The sequence below is a fragment of the Corvus kubaryi genome, unplaced genomic scaffold, assembly GCF_017639235.1.
Source record: "Corvus kubaryi isolate FWS band 111438036 unplaced genomic scaffold, C.kubaryi_AGA036_p1.0 37396, whole genome shotgun sequence".
Lineage (NCBI taxonomy): Eukaryota > Metazoa > Chordata > Aves > Passeriformes > Corvidae > Corvus > Corvus kubaryi.
The window spans coordinates 12351226-12371941 of record NW_024581135.1 but is presented as its reverse complement, the minus strand read 5'-3'; the positions used below and the strand labels follow the sequence as shown (position 1 = coordinate 12371941).

The following is a 20716-nucleotide window of genomic DNA, read 5'->3' as shown; positions in this document are numbered from 1 at the left end:
TTTCCAGCAAGCTTGGCAAATAAGCCTAAATCTCAGGGTCTTTGCAAGAGCCTAGAAGCTCTTTTTACCTTAAGAGCTCATGGAAACAGACATTCAACACCAGTTCAGGCAGGAGAACAAATGAGGCTGAAGGCCTTAAAGGGCCTGCCATCACCAAGGAAGGTCTCCAGATCTTCTTCCAGTGTAGCTGTCTCTCCTCCAGATATGCAATGGAGGTGTGGCTGGCTCGTGGGGTGCGCTGTGATGTGCAGCGTGTCCAACTGTGCCCACCTGTGCTGATGCAGCAAAGTGGTTTTTATCATGGCCCCATCTGCAAACTGGGGCAGCCTGAGTACTTACCCCTACAGGGAACACCTTGCTGGGACTGTGGCCCCATTCAGACTAGACAAACCTGTATCAAGCCCTGCTGCTCTGTCAGCAGTATGCTCCTGCCACAGTCTTCATCCATGAGTGCCCTGGGCTTTCCCCATCACTTGTGGGCAGCAGATGCTTATGCTGTGACTGTACAGCAGAGGCAAAACCTACCCAGCCCCGTCGACTGGGATGTGAAAATGTTCCCAGTCATCATGAAGGTCCCACATTTGCCTCTGGGGTGTAACGATGCATTAGGATTGGTACTTCTGAGCAGCTGATGCACTTTGAGTGCACCCCATGTTTGTACTGGCACAGCCTAAACTGATGAACTCCTCTTGTACCCTCCTCCTGCCAGTCAAAATCCTGGCTGTATACAAAGCTGGAGCTCAGGAAGTTGCTCTGATGTGTGTATCAGTATGTGGTGTTTACCCAGAAGGCTGTGGTAGCTTGTTCCACAGGTGATGGGACCCCCTGTGAGGCAGATACATGGAGATCCAGTGAGTTATGATTCCATTAGTGGAGTTTAATCTAATGGGGAACAGCATCTGGATGGCTGTCACAACTGAGGTGTTTTAGGGGATTTGAGCATGGATTTATTCACAGAAGCATAATCACTGTATTGGATATGCAAGGCACTTAAAGCTTTTCCATCTGTTTCAGTTATCTCCTTAGTATCACCACACCATTTGGTACAAAATATTTACAGGGAGCTCCCCAAGGCTGTACCATCTCACTCTGAAAGCACAAAATTGTCTAGAAATAATACCCAGCTGCTGAGAAAAGGAAAATGCTTGTAGCTATTACTTTGGGTTGTCTCCCAGCTCTGCTTCACCATGCATTTTGCTGGTTATCCCTGACATCTAAACTGGCTTTTACCTAATCTTTCAGTCTTGGGTTTGCTGAGAGATGGAAAATTTGGGGGGCTGTGAAATACTTTGAGCCGTATCTTGCCAGAGGAGCAACTCCCCAAATTCAGTGGTCAGTATTTGGTAGTGGAAAAGGAAAATGAAATCCACATAGTCATCTTCCTCTCCATCTGCTCCCAACTTAGGCACACAAGGATGAGTGGGGTCTGGGACAGAAACTCCCTTGTCCATCCAGCTTGATTTCATCAGATCTTACAGTCTTTGAGCAAGCCCAGTAGAGGCATAAAGGCCCCAGGACACATAGTGGTGCCAGCAGCTACAGGTCCCTCACAGTAACTAAAAACCTTTGTCTCTTCTGTCCTAGTTCTGGATACTGCAGGCCAAGAGGAGTTCAGTGCAATGCGGGAGCAGTACATGAGGACTGGAGATGGTTTCCTGATCGTCTACTCGGTGACAGACAAGGCCAGCTTTGAGCACGTGGACCGGTTCCACCAGCTGATCCTCAGAGTCAAGGACAGGTGGGTGCCACGGGGCCAGGCACTGTCCGACCTGCCAGGCTCCTGCCATGCTGCTGACCACCCTGGGGGCATGGTTGCACATCTCACCCTAACTTCTGCCTTCTGGGTGTCCTGAGACAAATCCTTACGTGAGGGTTTGTGGACCTCAGTGTGGTGAATAAGTGGTGGTTTACCTCTTGTAATAAGCATGAAGCGCTTTCAGTATGGATAAAGGGTCAGTAGTGTTACAGTAGAGTGAAAATGGGTCTGGAAGGGAGAAATTTCTGCCAGAATGGTCTGGCAGAGCAGTGTGAGAAAGGAAGATCAGACACCTTTGAAGGTAACCAGCTCGGCTTTGAAGGGGGGGAGGGATGCTCTGTGCACAGTGCAGGCACTTTGGGATCACCAGCAGGGAGTCAGCAAGCATTTGGCCCTAATTACTTTGTGTGTCCTGGCACCATCTTCCTTTCCCTTGCTTGTGCCAAACACACCTTCATAACACAGCCCCTGCGTAATTTGGGGGTGTCAACAAGTGTCTTGAAGAGGCAAAAATTCATGCTGAAAGGAACTGTATTTCTTACCAGGGATGTAATGTAGTTAATGCTCTGTGCTCTCCAGCAAACAATTGCACAGAATAAAACATCTCTGTGTGCCTGGGGAGACAGCAAGAGAGGTTGCCTCTCCTCTCCTTACATGTGCAGGGGAGAAGGTAGCACTGGGAGTTTAATCATGGCAAATGAATGTGTCCTGGCAGAGTGAGGGGAAGCTGCTGGTTTATCTCCAAGATAACTCCCTCTTCCCATGGTTCAAGAGGCAATGGATCCATCCTCACTGGGTGGGGTGTGAATTAAGCCCTTATATGTCTGCAGCTTTGAAACACTTAATTTTTCTGTTCATAATGGCTTTTAATTATGGAAGTCATCAAGAAAAGTCACCAGAGGGTTTGGGCCTCGTTGCTGGCTTCCTTTCACAGCTCTGAATAACTTCCCCACAGGAAGGGTGGACTCGTATCATGTGAGGTTCACAGCTGACAGCTCTTCCAGTAAAGCATCCAAAGCATAGCCCACAAGAGTGAAAAGTAAAGGAAAAACCACTCTTTGATTTCATTTAAATGAAGAAAAATGTCAGTCGCTCAGTCAGCCTCTGAGATCACAGCAGTCTAAGCACTGCTGGCTTAGCTTGGGGCAAAGTAAATCTGTTTCTGAAAGCTGAAGGAGACAGGACAGAATTTCCTGTAACCTGCCCCAATCCGATGCTGATTTTATCTAATTTAACTTGGTGAAAATAAGATGTGTTCACTGTTCTGCTCTGGGCTGAAACTTTTACCCTCCACATGCCGTGCAAACACTGCAGCAGCGTGTGAGAGGCAGGAAGTGAAACAGGCTGGTGAGGTTGTTTGTGTTTCCCCGCTCAGCGCCACTCCGAGCGTGAGGAGAGTATTAATCTTCATCCAAAACCTGAGCTTGGTCAGAAAATCGAAGCAGTGGGAGCAGTGTGAGTAAAAAAACCCTCCTGCCAAACCCACAGGTAGCTGGGAGCAGAGCATCACCCTGGTTTTCAGGTTAGCAGGCAGTTTTGGCAACTTAAAATCCAAAAGAATTGCAGGCTGCTGCGTTAGCAGGGCTTTTCAAAGCCTTCCTCCCGTTTCTTTCCACAACTTTCATTATAGTAAAATTTCCAACTGTAGCAGCTTTGTCCAACTAGTAGTTGTATGGCTTACAATAGTGAACAAAGTCCCCATAGAGTTTTATGCCTGATGTAAACAAGGCAAATGAGATACCATCCAAAAGTAATCCCTTTCTAATCAATGTGCTGCAAGCCAAAAAGCAGTCAAATAATCCAGACAAGCAAATATTTTGCTCCAGAAGGATCAGAGTCAAGATATATCAATGCTCAGGTATTAACATTAAATCACAGTCACATTATCAGAATGAATAACTCTAAGACTCATTTAAAATGCAGAGTGCAGTATGGTATTTTTCCAGCCAGAGCAGTGGGGCAGCATGCCAGAGGGAAGATGGAGCTCTTATCATCTCGATGAAAAATGACCCAGAAACGCTGTTTGAAAATCCAGAGTTACCCAGGGAAGTGTTTTATACAGAAATGAGTACAGCTAGCTGCTCCTTAGCCCAGTAAAATCAGCTCTGTTACAGCAGAGAACACTGGGATCATTTAGGAGGGTTTAAAGTTAAATATAAGACAACAATACTGCAGTAACTGTCAGTGATCAGAAGGGACCTCCTCCCTCCCAGCAGTGGCTAAGAGGCCCTGCAGCAGCTGATTATTCTGTTTCATGAAGCCAGAGGAGAGAGTGGCACTGCCAAAACCTCCCATGGCTCCCAACCTTGGCACTGTTTATCGCTGGAGCTATGGAGCTTTCTGCAGGGTAGAGGGGGAGAGCTTTGCACAGGATATGCTGTGGATGGATGGATCTTTTCTCAGGTGGTGAAGACAGTCACTTACATGCCTGGTAGCTAAGGAAATACTGAGTATTACTACAGAGGGAGATGGTTTGGGTATTTTTTCTGGGATTAGAAACAGGAGATGGTAGGTAATAGTGTTGGAAGTTAGCAAATCTCTGGTTCCCTCCAGCCTCCTTCCAGCTACCACTGCCAGGCTTTCAGTTTGTCTCAGGTTAAGAGCTGATGGGCATCTTTTTGCTCCCAGGTATTCTCTTCACCATTGGATGCCCCTCTAAGCACCAGCTCCCAGAGTCCATTTTTCTTTCCCCACAGTTTCTCTCAGTGGATGAGCAGGAATGAACTGACTCCAGTTCTTCCATCATCCCTCAGTATCTTGCCAAGATACGCAGTTACTGAGATGTCTTAACTGCTGCAAAAGAGTCCCAGTCTCCTGTCCAAGATCTGTCTTTATGTCTCAGTTGATTTTCTGGCTAATTCTGTAGATCTTTCTTCACCGATTTGGATCTTCAGGCTTAGCTATTATCAGGCATTGCAAAGTGGTGACAATAAATTCCTGAAGTCCCTACAAATAACAATGAATGTGTGCATGAGTGCAACTTGTCAAGCAAGTTTTTACAATGTGAACATATATGTAGCACATCCTGGGGGTTTTCTTTATATTTCTTTATACATATGTGGTATGTCTGTAGCTGAAAATGTTGGATGATGTCAGCATCAAAAAGTGAAATTTATGCTCATAATTTTTGTTGTAGACTGCTAATAATTGGGTGGTGGTTTTGATTTTTTCCAGGGAGTCTTTTCCAATGATTTTGGTGGCAAACAAAGTTGATCTAATGCACTTACGGAAAATTACAAGAGAACAGGGGAGAGAAATGGCAACAAAACATAACGTAAGTTTGCAGAATTATTTAATGGGCTATTGAAAGCCCTAATAAGGTGTTCAGAATTGAAATCTGTGCTCATTAGCAGCTGAATTAAAGCTTACAATTAAACATTTGCAAATACATTTTTGACTACTACAAAGTAGCAGCTATGCAGTTCCCTTTCAGTAGGGCCAATTCATCACGGAAACCAGAGCCTCTGCTGTGCACCAGGTTGTAGCAGAGCTGTGGCCATCGCTAAGACTTACATACAAGGTGTCTGAAAGTGGTGAGAAGTGTTCAGGGTGAGGGAAGAAAGTGCACTCTCCTGGAGTGAAAAGGCAGAGTCAGGCATTAGAAGGTATATCCAGGTGCCTGAGCTTGTTAAAGATAATGAAGTTAACAGGGTTGTTAAGCCTATATAAATCTGACCCACCATCTTAGCTCTGCATTATTCATGCTGTTAGTTTAGCCTGAGAAATTGGTCTTAGGTGGGTGTAGATCACATGCTGCTCCACTAATCACCTCTAAATGCCAGCAGCCCTGAACACCCAGAGGGAGACAACAACTCCCTTAGGAGGTGGAACTGAATGGAAAGGTTAAAGGCAAACAAGCCTGAGACCTCTTGGCAGCTTGCTGTGCCTAAAGGACAAGCTGTGTGGTGGTTTCTGAGCAAGCCACGATGGGAATTTGGCAGGGCAGGTTCACCCCGCCTCCCCAAGGAAGCTGGTTCCTGTTGGAGCCAGGGCACCCAAACTGCAGCACAGCATGTTGTATCCGTCTGTATGCACATGCTTTGGAAAAGGCCATGCATGAAATACCTTATCAGAGGCAGTTTTATAAATCTGCCAGTGTGCTGGACAAGCACTCTAGGAGGCCCCATCTGGCTGTCAGACTTTGAAGGGGAAGATCATTTTACACTGAAGGGGAATTGTAGTCATGAAATATTCATGCAGTAGTCCCAATAAAATGTGGCAAGCAAGAATTTTTGGCAAGTGCTGGTCTTTCAACAACCTTCGGCTATTTTCATGTCTGCGAGCACAGCTCAGGGGGAGAGAACATCTGACGACATGAAGTCTGGGATTATTCTCCCCCAAACCCAGAGCTCCCATAGCAGCTGTTTAGCCTGGTGCTTGTTCCAGACCTTTTGTAAGTGCTCGCTGACCTTGCTGCAAGCGTGAGGGTGTTGATAGCAGTATCATGGCAACATTTTGTTTACCTGTATTTCTCCAGCCTTTAGGCTTTTCATTTTGAAACTGGTTTGCTCCCAACACTAGGTTGTTAGTGATCTTTTTCATGATACACTTCTCTCCTCCAGATTCCCTATATAGAAACCAGTGCCAAGGACCCACCTCTGAATGTGGACAAGGCCTTCCATGATCTCGTGAGGGTAATAAGGTAAGCTGCACACTCCTCCTTTCCTTACTGCCCGTGGATGGGACATGCAGGGGTCCTGGCCCAGAGAGTCAGGAGCTAACTTCTGGGGAGACAGGTTTTCATGGGGGTGGGAGATTTCTGGTGTTTATTAACTTTCTAGTCCTGTGTCTGCTTAGGTATGTTACCAGCAGTTAGTTACCCATGCAGGACATCAGTACCAGGCACAGTAAGAAGTAGCTGTGGCCATAATGAAAATCTTATTATTCAATAAAAAGTGCAAAGCCTCCTATAATGATCAGCTCTAAAACGCTGGCATTGAAAGCTCTGGACCAGTAATTTGGGTTTTCATAGTTTTGTCTTCTCAGGGTCTTGCGTTGCCAGAGGTTAAAAAGGACTGGCAAAAAATTCTACAAAATTCTAATGTTGTAGGTGACTTCTAACATTTTCTGCCCACTAAATGGAAAAATTAAGCCATTTTGTATGAGAAACTGCATGACCTAATGGCTATGCCACAGGTTTCCTCCTCAGACTGCAGAGGTTTGTTCCCAGTTTTGGCATGAGCTGCCTTTGCTCGTTTTGGCAAACGTGCACTCTATGGGTGAACCCCTGCTCCGGCTGCCAGCAGGGAGGGACTGCCTTCCCAAACCCTGGCTCCCCTGCAGGAAAAGAGCTGCACGCACATCCCAGCGTCTCGGCTGATAACCTCAGTTCTCTCTGAGAAGATTTGTTTTTCTGGCACTAGTTGTCTGCCAGATTTTTTGGGCCCTCATTTTTCATGTTTTGGGAGGGTGCTGAGCTGAAATCATGCTCCTCCCTGCCATGCAGTCAAAGTGCCTTGCTCGGCAATTAAACCACAAGGCATTTATTCACAGCATATCTGTACTTGTGAATATCCTAGCACAGCCTTAAGCCAGCCTCCATCAAAAGCAGATGGTACTGCCCACTCTTCCCACATGTCTCAAAAACAGGGGGCAGAAAGTCTTTGGAGAACTGAGTTGGAAGTGTCCCAAGCTCTTTCCCAACTGTTCTGTAACTCTGCATTAGCTGGCTAGATATTACTTTTGTGTTGCAGCAAGCTCTTATCACTATCTATTCTGCTCTGCAGGAAAGGAAAACAGCCAAAATAAGATGGAAAGACTTTGTTTGCTTTCTCTACATAACACAACTCCAGGCAGGCTGAAAAGAGTATTGTAATGAGGCATTACTAATTTCAAACCGTGAAAATGCACTCCGTAACCTCAAAAATAAGCGGTACACCTCAGTTTCCTGAGTAGCTACTGTGAAAGTCCTTGCCAGCCAGGTGAAACCCTCTGTGATGTCAAGGGCACCAGAAATGTTCACAAGAGCTGGAACTTGGGTTAAGTCAGAGAGCAGGGAGATGCTGTGTGATCTGGCTGGTCGGTGGCCACAAAGCAGCTTTACTTGGTTTCTGGATGTTACAAACTGTCAACAGTCAAGGGTAGCATCACCCATCAAGTATTGTTTTTCTGATTTTCAAGTGAGCTTTTTCAAGTAAAATGTAAATTTCATCTCCCTGTTAACTGTGTCATTGAGGGAGTGCTTTGCAAATGAAGGGCTTCCTCAGAGCCCTTGTGAGCTCTCAGGGTGAGCATGCTTGTTCAGTGTTGCACTGTTTGTGCTCTTTGCACTTGGCTGGTTCCCAGTTTATTTAGCTTCATGCAAGAAACTGTTGTCTGGAAGTAATCCAGAAAGGAGTGGGGTGATTCAGTCCACCCGATAGATGTTTTAAATTTCCTGATGCCCCTTTTATACTGCAGCAGTGCGTACACAGGGACTGTCACAGCAGAAGCCTTGAGCAGGCCCGGGCCATGGTTTCTGGATCTCTAAAACAGATCCAGAACAGTGTGAACAGCTTGTGGTTACTTAGTATTTATCCAGATTTAAAGTATTTTCTGAATTTCATCTTTCTAGTTTTGAGCTCTAAAGTTTTATGTTTTTCATGCCTCCAGCCTTCATATTCACTAAAAAAAAAAAAGTCTTACTAGACAAAGCTGAGTTTTTCAGGTGGTTGCAAGAATTTAGAAGCTGAGGCTGTAAGAGAAACACCAGCTAAAGCCATAGTGATTTATGCCCCAGCGATGTCTCATCCTGGTCTGGATTACTTGGTATGAACACTTGGTTTAATGCCTGGCATATTACATCACAAAGAGGCTGGTTTTGAACTCTTCAGACTCTCGGGTTTGAATCTACAGAAACTGCCAGTGTTTGTATGTTTTATCTTGCACTAAAATCTGCATCTACAGGCTGCCTATGGGGTGTTTGAGCCACAAAGCATTCTGCTGGATTTGCACTGCTGGGCTGGCAGAGTGACTGCTGCAGTTGGGTACAGCTGCAAACAGACATTTGGGCAATGCCTCATCTTCCTGGACAGGGAGAAGCCCTCAACAGAACACTTTAGAGGCTGCTCCATGGCACAGTGCAGGAGGGTTCTCAGCTGTGTGTTCCTGGTGGCTGTGACTTCAGAGAGCCAGGGACATCTTTCTGGGGTCAGCTCATTCTCTGTGCTCAGGTGCTCTTCACAACTTTCAGGAGAAGGCAGAGCCCCATAGGCAGCAAACTCAGTTTTCGGTTTATTATTTTTTAGCCCCTCCTCCATCACCAAGTCTGTAGCAGTGCAGCTGGCTAAGGGCAATGCCAGCTGAAAGGCAGAAGAGTGTATTTCTCTGTGCTCTCTGTATCTCTCTCACCCTCTTCCCTAGTGAGTGTCAGCAGCACTGTAACACATGATGTTGCATCGCTCAGAGCAGCCCCTGTGGCAGGGGAGGAGGCAGCAGTTCACCCAGGGCAACTGGAGGCATAGTGCCCTGGCAGGACATACATCCCCGCCATAAACCTTAATGGCTTCTTTCCTCCTTCCTGAAGAATGCAGGCAGTTCTCAGCTGTGTGGCATGGAAAGCCATGCAGTGCTGGAAGGGTATATGGAGATAGGTATGCAAATATGCACAGGCACACCAAGATACTGCTCTGCAGGCTGCCCGGGGCTCTGGATCCAACCCAGCCTTATGTCTCACCTGCCTGCTTTCTTCTCTGTCTCCCAAAACAGGCAACAAATCCCAGAGAAAAGCCAGAAAAAGAAGAAAAAGACCAAATGGCGAGGGGACAGAGCCACGGGCTCCCATAAACTCCAGTGTGTGATTTTGTGACGGGACACCCTGGGAGTGCCTTGGACGCCTCCCTCCTCCCTTCTTGACCCACTGCCAGCCCAGGCGAGGAGCGCAGCTCGATGCTGATGCCCACACGGCCCCGTGGCCCCCTCGGGCTCCCTACGGCGGCTCAGACTCGGAGGAGGCAGCTCGAAGGGCCTGGACCCCCCCCCAGAGAGGAGCTGCACATCAGGGCCAGCGTGGGAGCTGTGTGAATGGGAGGCGGAAGGGATCAGCAGGACCTCAACTCTCAAACACCCCCAGCACCTTCCAGGGGCCTCCATAATGTTTATTAAGAAAAAAAAAAGGAAGAAGTTAAAAAAAAAAAAAGTGTTGGTTTTATCTGCAAACATTTCTCTTTGTGACCCATTTCTGAACAGCCTTGAATAGCCCCCCTGTTTGGTACAGTCGTCTGTGTATGTGTGGGGGAAGGGAAAGGGCTTTTCTTTCTCTTAATTTTTTTTTTGTCCTCTTCTTCCTTTTTGTTGTTTGCTCAGCGAGTGTTGGGTTGCAAAGAAACAACGGCCAGGCTTAAATTTCTTGCACTGAACTCTCTCTAGGGCGGCAGTGCCAAAACACAACTTCATATGAAAGTGCATAGATTTGGAGGAAGAAAATTAATTCCAGCTGCTCTGGGTGCTCCAGACATTGTGTCAGACTCTGGAGGGCCGCCAGCTCACAGACCATAAACTCCAGCTTAGGAAAGGAGATTTGGGCTTGGATTATATTTTTTTGTCTTACCCTTTGTCCAGAGGTTTTGTTTCTGTTTTGTAACTTTGGACATATCAAACTTAAGACGTTTTGTTAACCTGGAAGTATTTAAATTAAAGTAATTTACAAATGGAAGGGTATGTCATTTCTGGGGGAGGGAGATGGAGGGGAAGGGAGAAAAGAAGTAAAATCTGAACTGAATTTGTTATTTGGGTGTTGAATTTCTCCCTCATAAATGCATGTAAAGTGGTGCAATCTAAATCCCTCTCTATTATTCCTTAACCTTTCCCTGCAAAGCCACTCATGGGTAGATTAATTGTTTTGCTTTTCCCAGGCTCATCTTACACACACAGGAAAAAAAAACCTGTTTATGGACTTTGGCTCAATGTTTTTTCTTCTCCCTCCTTTGCCAAGAGTTGGTGACTTGAAAGGAAGAGGTGTTTTTAAAATGATTCAAGTGGGATGTGTCTCTTCATAAGCTGACTGTATCTAAAATGTCTCCCTGAAAACAGCAAAGACTAAATATGCCTTATGAAAAGACAAGGCAAAAACCCTGCAAGCGTTCAAACTTCCATCTGTAGCACCAGAAATATGGCTGTGCACATCCCGGAGGGGCCACGTGTTTTTTCACACCTCTCCTGGCAGTAAGAATTGCAGTGGCAAATTTGTCTTCAATGGAATGTCATCTGCTGGATTGAATCCATTGGCTCCATTCACATGGTCACCAAACTTATTTAAAAGTAGCAACTTGCTTTTCATCAGCTTGAATCCTATTCAAATATGCTTTGTGGGCATGACTTAAAATATTGGCAGAGTATGAATGCCTGAGATTTATGTGTCTGAGCACAGAAAATCCTGGTATTGAAGATGCATTCAAGATGATGGATCATCACAAACTTATTGTCCATGCTTGTCTATTTGTCACCAGATTTCATCTTTTGACCCTTTGCCAGGCCACTTTTTAGAAGTGAGTTGGCTGCTGATTATTTTTCAGGTGAATGAGGCTAATGGAAATATGTTCTTAACTTGTCCAGTCTTCGTCACAGGCAGAAGATGGCAAAAGCCTGCAGCTGGCTCAGCAAGCTGCTTAGGGTAATGCTGGCTCTGCTGCTTCTGTGCCCTTGGGCATGGTGACAGATGCTGGGGATGGATTAAGCAGGGGGATATTGGAAAGGAGTGTCTCTGATGGACTCTTGGGTTGGATGTGGGCCATACATTTCAGCGAAGTAGCAACATGCTGTGTCAGCTGAGATGTGGCTCCAGACCATTGCAGCATTTCTCCCAGCGTTGGCTGAATGGAACTGCAGCAACCAAAACCATCCACTTCATATTCTAGTCCTTGAGACTTGCCTCTGCCTCCTGGAGGAAGATCTCCCTGTTGGCATTTCATTTGTTCTGCTTTGAAAACCTCTAGTAAATCAGAAATTGTCTGATCTTTGCAACCAGCCCATTTCACCATCACCCCGTAACCACTTCCCTGCCAGAATCCCTGTCTAGCCTGACTGCTGGCTTCATAGTTTTAATTATACACTACTAATGCTATGGGATCCCACACACAAGAAGATGATGGCATTTTCAGGGAGCCCTTTTAGTACCCCCTAGAGCCCTTCCACTTAAAAATAACTTGATTTCTGCTGAACCACCTCATCCTTATTATTTTTATCTAAACCCTTGGGAATGCTTGCCTGAAAACAGCATGTGTGTCTCTTGAGTCACATCTGCTGCGCACTCAGCACTGCATGTGAGAAATTATCTGCTTTTTCTAAATCTTCTTAATTGTTTCTTCAGTTTCTTTAGCAACTAACAACTATTGCAGAATAACGGAGCAGAGGAGGAGGGGAAAGGAGCAGATTAACAATGGAATGGTGGCAAATGGGGGAAAGCATGGCTGTGTTCTTTTATGTTCATCAACTTGTTTATAGCAAGGAGTGTTTTCCAGCTAGGATTGCATCTCTGACAATCCTGGGGTGCTGAAAATAGCGAGGTATGCAAAGCCTTCTGCCACCTAACCCACCCTGTCATATTCAGGGCTGTTGGGAAATGGAGAGCACCTTCCCTGCCATGCACAGCACCTACAGCCCTGGGTAGGGAGACACCAATTGGTGACACACTACAGAGAGCAACAACTGTGCTTTGGGTGGCTTATATTTTTCTATGGAGCATCCAGTGGATAGAGACATTTTTGTTGTGGTCAGGGGCAGTCTGGAGAAGGATCCTGTAAGGGCACATGTGGGGCTTATTTCCAAAAAGCTGATATTCCCAGTGACCTAACATCATCTTCAGCCCCTGGGTAAATCAGCATTCCCTTGTCTCAGTGCAATCTGGTTCCTCTTCTGTTAAACAGGAATTGGCAAGGTAGAACTGGCCACAGCCTCACCTTGCTTTCAACACACAGTTTCAAACAAAATGAAAAATGGTAAAACCTTACAGATTTACTGGTATTTAAAAACCAAATAACCTCCTTTTTTAGACACTGAATAATATTTTTAGAACAACAAACAAAAAGTATTAAGCCACCTAAGTTTTGGCTTTGCAGAGGTGTCATCACCTCCCCAACCTGGGATCCCATCACAGCTATACCACTGCCTTCAGGTAAATCATGTTGCTGTTTTCTCCCTCAGCTCCTCCTGCCTATAAGGCAGCCACTGGCTTTGTTTTCTTACCAACTTCTGAGGCGCATGACATTTATTGTACAAGCCAAGTCACCTGCTTCTCTGTCTACCTTTGTCTCTCATTTAAGGAAAGGGGGGGTGGGAAGGAAGAGAAGGAAAAGTACCCAATTGAAATAAATACATGTTCCTTTGGCATGAGCAGAGTTTAATTGTCCCTCTCTGCCTGCCAACTCTAAATGGCACAAAAGCCTGATAACAGCAAAACCAAATAACACCACCGCACATCTGAGCGGGCCTGCAGGTGGTGGCCACCTACAAACCTGCTTTCTTGGCTGCCTCAGCCAAGGCCAGTGCTGTCACTGACAAAGCTGCTCTGTGACAGCCTGGGTACATTTAAATAAACCATATTCAGATGATGGTGCTCAGCAGCAAAACACTGGAGATGGCGAACAAGAGAAGCAAGATTTAACAAGGGGCTGAAATTGCTTGGTTTGGATCAGATGTTTCAGTTTAACAAGAGGCCATTGCCGTATGTTGCTCGGTTCCTTAATCTGCAATAATTAATTTTGGCTGGCTCTTTTAACCTACAGCTGTACTAGAATTTGCAAATTAGGACAGGCTGAGGGGTTTAGGCATACATGGTGTGTCTCATCTGGAGAGGAAATGAGCATTATTAGGCACAGAGAGGACAGCATTGTAATGCTGGTTCAGATTTTTTGTTTTAGCTTGTTACCATCCTCAGGCCAAAATGGACTGCCCAGAGCCTTATTCAGCTCCAGTGATTTCAAGGCATGGTCCCTAAATGCTGCTTGGGAAGGAGGTGATCCCCCCCAAAGCTCTGCTAAGAGTAGAATATAACAAGGAATACAGAAGATATTTTAAGAGACCCAACTTGTGGTGTACTCGAAATGTCAGAGTTCAGATACTCATTTATTGACGAGGCAGAGAGAGGGCTTGAGAGATGTTTGGCATTAGGGAAATAGCCAAGGCCCTGTCACAAGTGCCACATCAACCTTGGAACAGACAGAAGAGCTCTGTGTCTGGAAATCTGCTTTCTGTGAGCTGGGGTTCAGTGGCCAGTCTACTCTATCTGCTGTAGGGTGGGCAGAAAGACGGAGCTTCAGTGCATTTATTAAGGACTGCATTAGAGTGCACAGCAAACATGACAATGAAAAGGAGAGGAAGCATGCAGTGGCATGGGAAGTGTTGTCATTCTTGGTCACTGTTCCCTGTGCTGGGAGGTCTCCAGTGGTCGCATAGCCTAAATTGTGTGTCTTGCATTTATGTATTTAATGGCATCTGAGATGCCTCGGGGTAGCCAGGGCATTTACCTGTGAGTTTCAGCTCTAACACAAGACCTATAGGAAATCTGTGCCCTTCTGGAGTAGCAGCCATCAGCCAGGCAAGGATTCACCAAAGCACCTGAAACAGCTTCAGACATGTACCTTGGGGCAGCCAGTAGGTGATTTGAGAACCCTTTTCTATTTCACAGCAGTGCTCTGAGAAAGTGGATATTTCAAGTGTCTGTGGATACCCTAGTTCTTCTCCTGCAAAGTGATGTCATCTGTGTTTTAGGGACTCACTGGTGCATCTAGACAAAGTCTGAAGTAGAAGTCACCAATCTTGTGAAATGTATTAATTGCATCTTGCAGCCTGGGCGATCTCATGAGTATCACTTGCACAATTAGGCTGTAAATAATTCAGTATTTGGCTATCAGGGATTCCATCAATATTATGCAGGCCTTTTGCTTCCTTTTCTCTTGCATGCAACGGGAATAAATATTTCATAGATGATCTCACAGGTGGTTTCTGGGATGACACAGGACTTACTTGCAGCAGAAGAGAGCAGGGAGATAGATGACTGTGTGCACTGGATCCCATGATGGGGACACACAAGGAGTTACAGCACAGAGGTAGGCTCTGGTCTCGGGGGGTTTCCCACCACTGTGGCAAATCACTGCTGCTTCCCTCCAGCTCCAAGAAGTCACTCATAAGTGGTCAGCAGGTCAGGCAGGTCAAGACTTCCCGAGGCAGGAGAAACGTGTGGGCACTGTGTCACTGCTGTGCCAAAGCGAGGGGCCAGGGAAGGAAGGCTCACATCAGGGAGGGGGATGTTCAGCAGTGCTGAGTGCAGAGGGGAGGCAGCCAAAATCCCCTAATCCTGGCAGTTCTGGGACAGCTTTTTTATTTCTTTTGAATTTAGGGATCCCTTTGCCAAATCCCGGGGGACCAGCAACATTGTGCCAAGCCAAACACAGCAGTCTGACTTGCCACAAGCGTTACTATTCTCTGGTTTCCATCCCTCCTCCCAGGTCTCTCTCCTACAGACCAGGACATGTACAACATTGTCTGAGAGCTCAGACTGGGCATGTGGTCAGATCCAGAAGCCAAAGAGGAGGGGCTCAGGCAACATCCTGGATTTGGTCAATAAGAGAGCAGGAGCAAGAGGCGGAGGAAGGAGCTTTGTGAATCAGGACCCTGTTCTATAAAGCCAAATCCTCTGCAAATCTGGGCAAGAGACATTGTACAGCTCGTGATTAAGACAATCTCTGCTGAGAAGTCAGCCCAGCTGAACAAGTCACGAGCTGGTCCGTGGGCTGCCACACACAGACGTGGTTATCATGTGGCTTCTGTGACAGGGGCTCCTCTCATTACAGTAGTCAAGCCCAACCAGACTCAGCCCAGGCCCAGACAGACACTGGGCATACCTCTTTGCAACTGCCTGTGTCCCCATAAAGCAGGGAGTTCTTTTCTGCAGGCTCCAAAATAAGAGCTGTGTTTCAAACCGTCCCTGGGATGGAGCCGACAGAAAGCAGGAAATTCGAAATTAAGGCTGATGCTCCGGGCTTTGCTCACACAATTGTTGAGGTCGAACAAAGCACAATGATGTGAGCTGGGGACAGGGTGCTACTTACCCTCCCCTGGGAGCTTCCTGCCTTGCCTCATCTCATCCCAGTCTCCAAACTTTCATAAGAGCTTATGCTGGTTTCTGGCATTGAGTTTCCCACAGAGCTGGTCACAAAGTCTCGTTCCCACGGTTTTTTTGCTTGGCCTGGTGAAGCCTCTGTCTCCCCCAGCACCCTTTGGCCAGCAGGGTTAGCGTGGTGATGGGGAGTCTTTGGCAGAAGGTGCTTTGTGGGGAAGAGGAGGTTCAGCAGGAGATGGGGAGAGCAAAGCAGTCACACCATCAGCATAAAACACTTAAAAGCAAAGGTGACACTCTGCTAGGTTTTTGTTGGTTTTACTCTAGCACATTAAAATTGTTCTGGGAAAATTCACGTGACACCTGCTACCATGAGAATAGAGAACTGGAACTAATGAGAGAAGTAGAGAACTAATGATTTTTCACTTCAGGATCTTAAAGCATTCAAGAAACAATCCAACCTCTTGCAGTCAGGACACTTAGAAGTGGCAGATCCTGTTCCATAGGCTGAAGAAACAAGAGCACAGACATCTGAAACGTAGAGAAAGAACAGGGGCTGATGAGATGCCCAAACATCAAATACTGCTGGGACTTGTGACCAATTTGCTTCAAGCTGTGAAACTATAATTAACATGGACTTAGCTAAAAATAAATATTAAATGCAAAAAGAAGAGGTTTAAGGCCAGCTATCTCAAGAGGTTCAGTGTTACAGCGGTCCCTGATAAAAACTGTAAATACCTACTAGATATAGGCTGCTTCCATAAGTGGCATTTTCTCAGTATTTTCAATTGATTTTTCCCCCTAAGCAATCTATCTCCTTCCTAATTTAGGATTCATCTTATCACATCATAGAGATAAACTAAAAATGGAAAAGGTCACCAGTTCTACTTTACTTAGGGGGAAAAAAATATCCTTTGTAAAATGCCTTTGGACTTATTTACAGGACTGCCTTTGTTTTTCTTAGAGAACAAAAGCTTGACTCCTGCTTATCCCATGGAGCCCTCAATACCAGTGACTGGATCAGTGATGGGCTACCTGAGGAAAATAAACCAGTGAGCACCAGGTGTAAGCCATGTGAGCCCACAGAGGAGTTGCTGTTTGAAGTTTCCAAGGGTTGGAGGCTAGTGCTTAATTTTAAAATGATAGGTCCTTTGGCAATGTTGTCCTAAGACAATAACAAAGAAATGGCACTATCTAAGGCAGTGTGACTGTTCCTCCCAGCATTCAGAGGACCACCAGACCTGGCTATGTAAGTAGTGGTACTGATGCCTGTGTGGAATAAACTATCTCTGCTTCTTGAGACAGGGCTTAGCATCAGCCTGACCAATGCTGCAGGCTACTGCCTACATGTTTCTTATGTTTTACTGCCAACTAATGCCAAATGCAGGCTTAGTCAGGTCTACCAACAGTCTAAGTTGGATTTTCTCTTACTGTGACCAGTATGGGACTTGTAGCACTGAAAAATCACTGAAAAGCCAGTCTGGCCACAGCACAACATTTCGTTACTGCCCAGCTGCCTCTTGTCTGCAACAGCCTTTTACCACAGGCTCTGTAAAGGTGGGACAGAGCTGCTGCTTCTCCCTGGAGAGAGGTAAGTGCCTTGAATTTGATTGTGTGGGCCTGGGCTTGGGTCTGCTCTATGCCTCTATCATTAAGGGGGTGTTAACATCTCTTTGGGGCAATTTGGCTGTTTCCAAGAAATGAATTATCTGCATTGACCAGCTGAGGGCAGGAACAATTGGGCTATGTTTTCAGGTGGTTTATATATAGATTAAACTCCAGGAGAGCATCTGTGATGAGACATGCCATGTGGACTGGCTGTGTCCCAGACCAGTCTCTGTCAGCCCCACCTGCCCCTTGCAAAAATATCCAGCAGCAAACACACACAGGGTGGGTGGCTCTGGCATGAGCAGGGAAGTCAATACACCCTTCATGTGTGTGCAGTGTAGGTGCTGGCAGCAGGACTGCTTGGCACCACTGGGAATGCACTGGGGTTTTTAGTAAGGGCACACTATGCTTTTCCAGATCAGTCCTGCCCCCCTCTCTTGCCTATTGGTGCAGAAATAACCCAAAGAGCAACTAAACAGCAAACAAAGCTTCTCTAACATCTTAGTCTTCTCAGTGAGGGCGGGGAGTAAAACTGTCCCAGAAACAATGGTTTAAAAAATGCTGAAGGGGGAGAGTGTAGAAGGGAAACTACAATGTGCACTTGCACTGGTAGTGGACGTTTTTATTACTGTTATTGGCTATTCAAACACTTATCCAAAAAAAGGAAAGGAGATGTGGAGACAGCAGCTTCAAATCAAACAGATTTCAAACAGTTCACAAATTTTTCTAAATATATTAATCTTCCAAAGACTCTTTAGCCTGTTAGTTAGATTTAAATAATCATGACCTAGTACTTACTAAATAACTAAAATCTTTTGAGAGTTCTTATTTATAGTCCAGATCACTGTAAAACAAAGGGCAGAAAGAAATCCCATTTGGATGTGAACGTTTAATATGGCTGTTTGGAAAGCTGCTGCACTGACATTAATTTGGGCAGATAATCAAATAAGTATTAAAACAAACAATTATGCAGACATATAATTAGAATAGGAAAAGATTCTAAGTTAAGCCAATAGAAAATGGTTTATAAAGACCATTTGATCACAGCCTTTCAAACAGAACTGGAACAAAAAACCAAGGCTGTTACTTTATATTTGGGACTATAGATCAGTGGAGGTATCAGTAGTACCTGGTATGTAAATACAGGATGGATGCTGGGTTTGTTCCTCAGGGACCCGCTCCAGAGCCTGTGAAGGTTAACTGGAGCCTTTCTGTTATGTCAAACAGACTTTGGGTCAGGGTCCATCACCTTCTGATGAGGGAGTCCCACAATTCCTTTATTTGGCAGCTTGCAGGAGAAGCAGAAGTAAAACATATTGCAAAAGCCAAGCTCCAACATGAGTCCTGTTCAATTATGTCTTAACATTAAACTGTAGCTAATGTGCTTTTACCAGATGTCCTGATGAAATACTATTACAAGCTGGTGCATTGCATTAATTAAAGTGAAATTTCATAATGAATTCTTTTTTCAAGGCAGCAGGGATGAATTGATGACCTACATAACCTCCCTTGCCTCTGAAATAGCTTTCCAAACTAATGAAATGAATCCCCCTGGTTGTGGCAGGCGAATGGAGCGAGCTGTGCTTTGCATCCCAGCTACACACTGCGACAGGAAAAAATCTGGGCACTCTCCACAGAGATTATGGTTTGCCTTTCACTGTGTCTAGCAACAAGAGGGAACTTTCAGAGGCAGGAGGACTCTCCATTAAGGCACCTTGCATAACAGGAGGCTTTTGAAAGCTCCATTAAAGTTCTTGGACAGTACCCTCACAGAGAAGCTGGGGGGATAAGCTGGCTGACCCTCTACCTTATAAACTGGCACAAATGCACAGACAGTTAAATGCACATTTGTTCGAGCATAAGAGGCTTAGGGTATGTCATTAAAATATAATCCACAGCGGACAACAAACGTGCCCACAGCTGGCAGGCTCAGACCTGTGTCTGCGGTCAGAAGCGCGAGGCTCAGCCGCACACAGCCCGTGTGTGTGGGGAGCTGACGGGAGGAGGGGACGCCTCTGCTCCCAGGCATATGTTTTAAAAGAGAAAATATGCCTGTGAATTCTGATTATGCCTGTGTTAGTACATTTTGATCCGTGGTGGTTTGAGATTAAAAGTGATTTATAATGTTGCTAAGTCTCAGCAGTCTTCATTTCACTAAGCCATTGCAGTGCAATCAAAACAGCGCCTGTACCAGTGCTGGATTGTGCCAGCAAGTCCTAATTGCCTGAAAGATAATGGTGTCATTAAAGTCTCTTTCCCCTGTGAGCCTTGTACTCCTCGACAGAAAAGATGCTTTTATTGTTGGTTTCAAAGGAGTCCTCAGTCACTGCTAAAGCACATTGTCCATTCAGAGGTATTGGGAGGCTCTATTCTGTAGCTGCTTTATTTCTCAGCTTCTCCCTTCATAAGCAGTGGGCAGGCAAGAGCAATGGAGAGAAATGCAGAAAAAATACTGACTTACATCAAGAAAGACAAAATATAATATATAATATAGTAAATAATAAAATATAATAAAATATAAAATATAATAATCAGATATGATTCAATTATACATCATAAGGGAAAGAAGTGGCTGAGACCTTGCACTGGTTTAGGCTTCTAGCAACAGAAGTGGAGAACACTTCTCTATAAGGAGACACACTCCACAAAAAATGCCAACTTCATCAATAATTTTCAAGTCAGTAATCATTTTGACAGAAAAGCTGTGACCAGCTTCTTTATTCATATGAAAGGCATGTGGCCCTGCAATTACACCTTAACTCATAGCCATCCTTCTTTCTAGACAATTTCAATTAAGAAATGACCTCTCCATAAAACATTCAATTCTGCTACAAGATTTATTCCTGTCTTCATGTCGTAACATCTTCCTGAAAAGCAGAAAGACACTTATGCAGGTAAATTGATCACTAGTCTGTTTATGGGTGTGAGTTTTTTTAAACAGAAGGGGTTTTTACTATTATTATTTGTCTGCACTCTTAATCTTGCTATTTCTTGTGCTTGGAGAATCACCCTTCTGTTTGCTTTGCACAGTGCCTTGCTCGCTCAACGAGCCTGTCTTCACTGGGGTCAGCTACGCCAGACCACATACATATGACAGTGACATGCAGAGGTAGCCTGTAGCAAGTGTTTTTGCATTTGCCATCCAAACCTGAATATTTAATCTCTAAGACCACAAAAATGTCAGGACGAGTAGTATCTGCTGAGTAGAGTAAGAGGCTTGGGTTGCAGAGGGGCTGTAGTCCACCCTACCTGCTACCCTCATAAAACCTTTATGGTTAAATGTACACTCAGTTACACCTAAGAGACTTACGGCAGGCCAT

At 45.4% G+C, this 20716-nt stretch overlaps 1 protein-coding gene across 3 annotated transcripts in view; it reads left to right on the top strand.

The window, feature by feature from the left end:
* Positions 1-10388, top strand: part of MRAS (muscle RAS oncogene homolog) — a 38144-nt gene extending 27756 nt beyond the window's left edge. For all 3 annotated transcript variants that reach the window (XM_042041008.1, XM_042041009.1, XM_042041007.1), the window contains 4 exons: positions 1585-1738; positions 4931-5030; positions 6319-6398; positions 9443-10388. In XM_042041008.1, the coding sequence (XP_041896942.1) occupies positions 1585-1738; positions 4931-5030; positions 6319-6398; positions 9443-9542 (434 nt within the window). In that variant the 3' untranslated portion in view covers positions 9543-10388. The remainder of the gene's footprint in view (positions 1-1584; positions 1739-4930; positions 5031-6318; positions 6399-9442) is intronic.
* The last annotated feature ends 10328 nt before the right edge of the window (positions 10389-20716 follow it).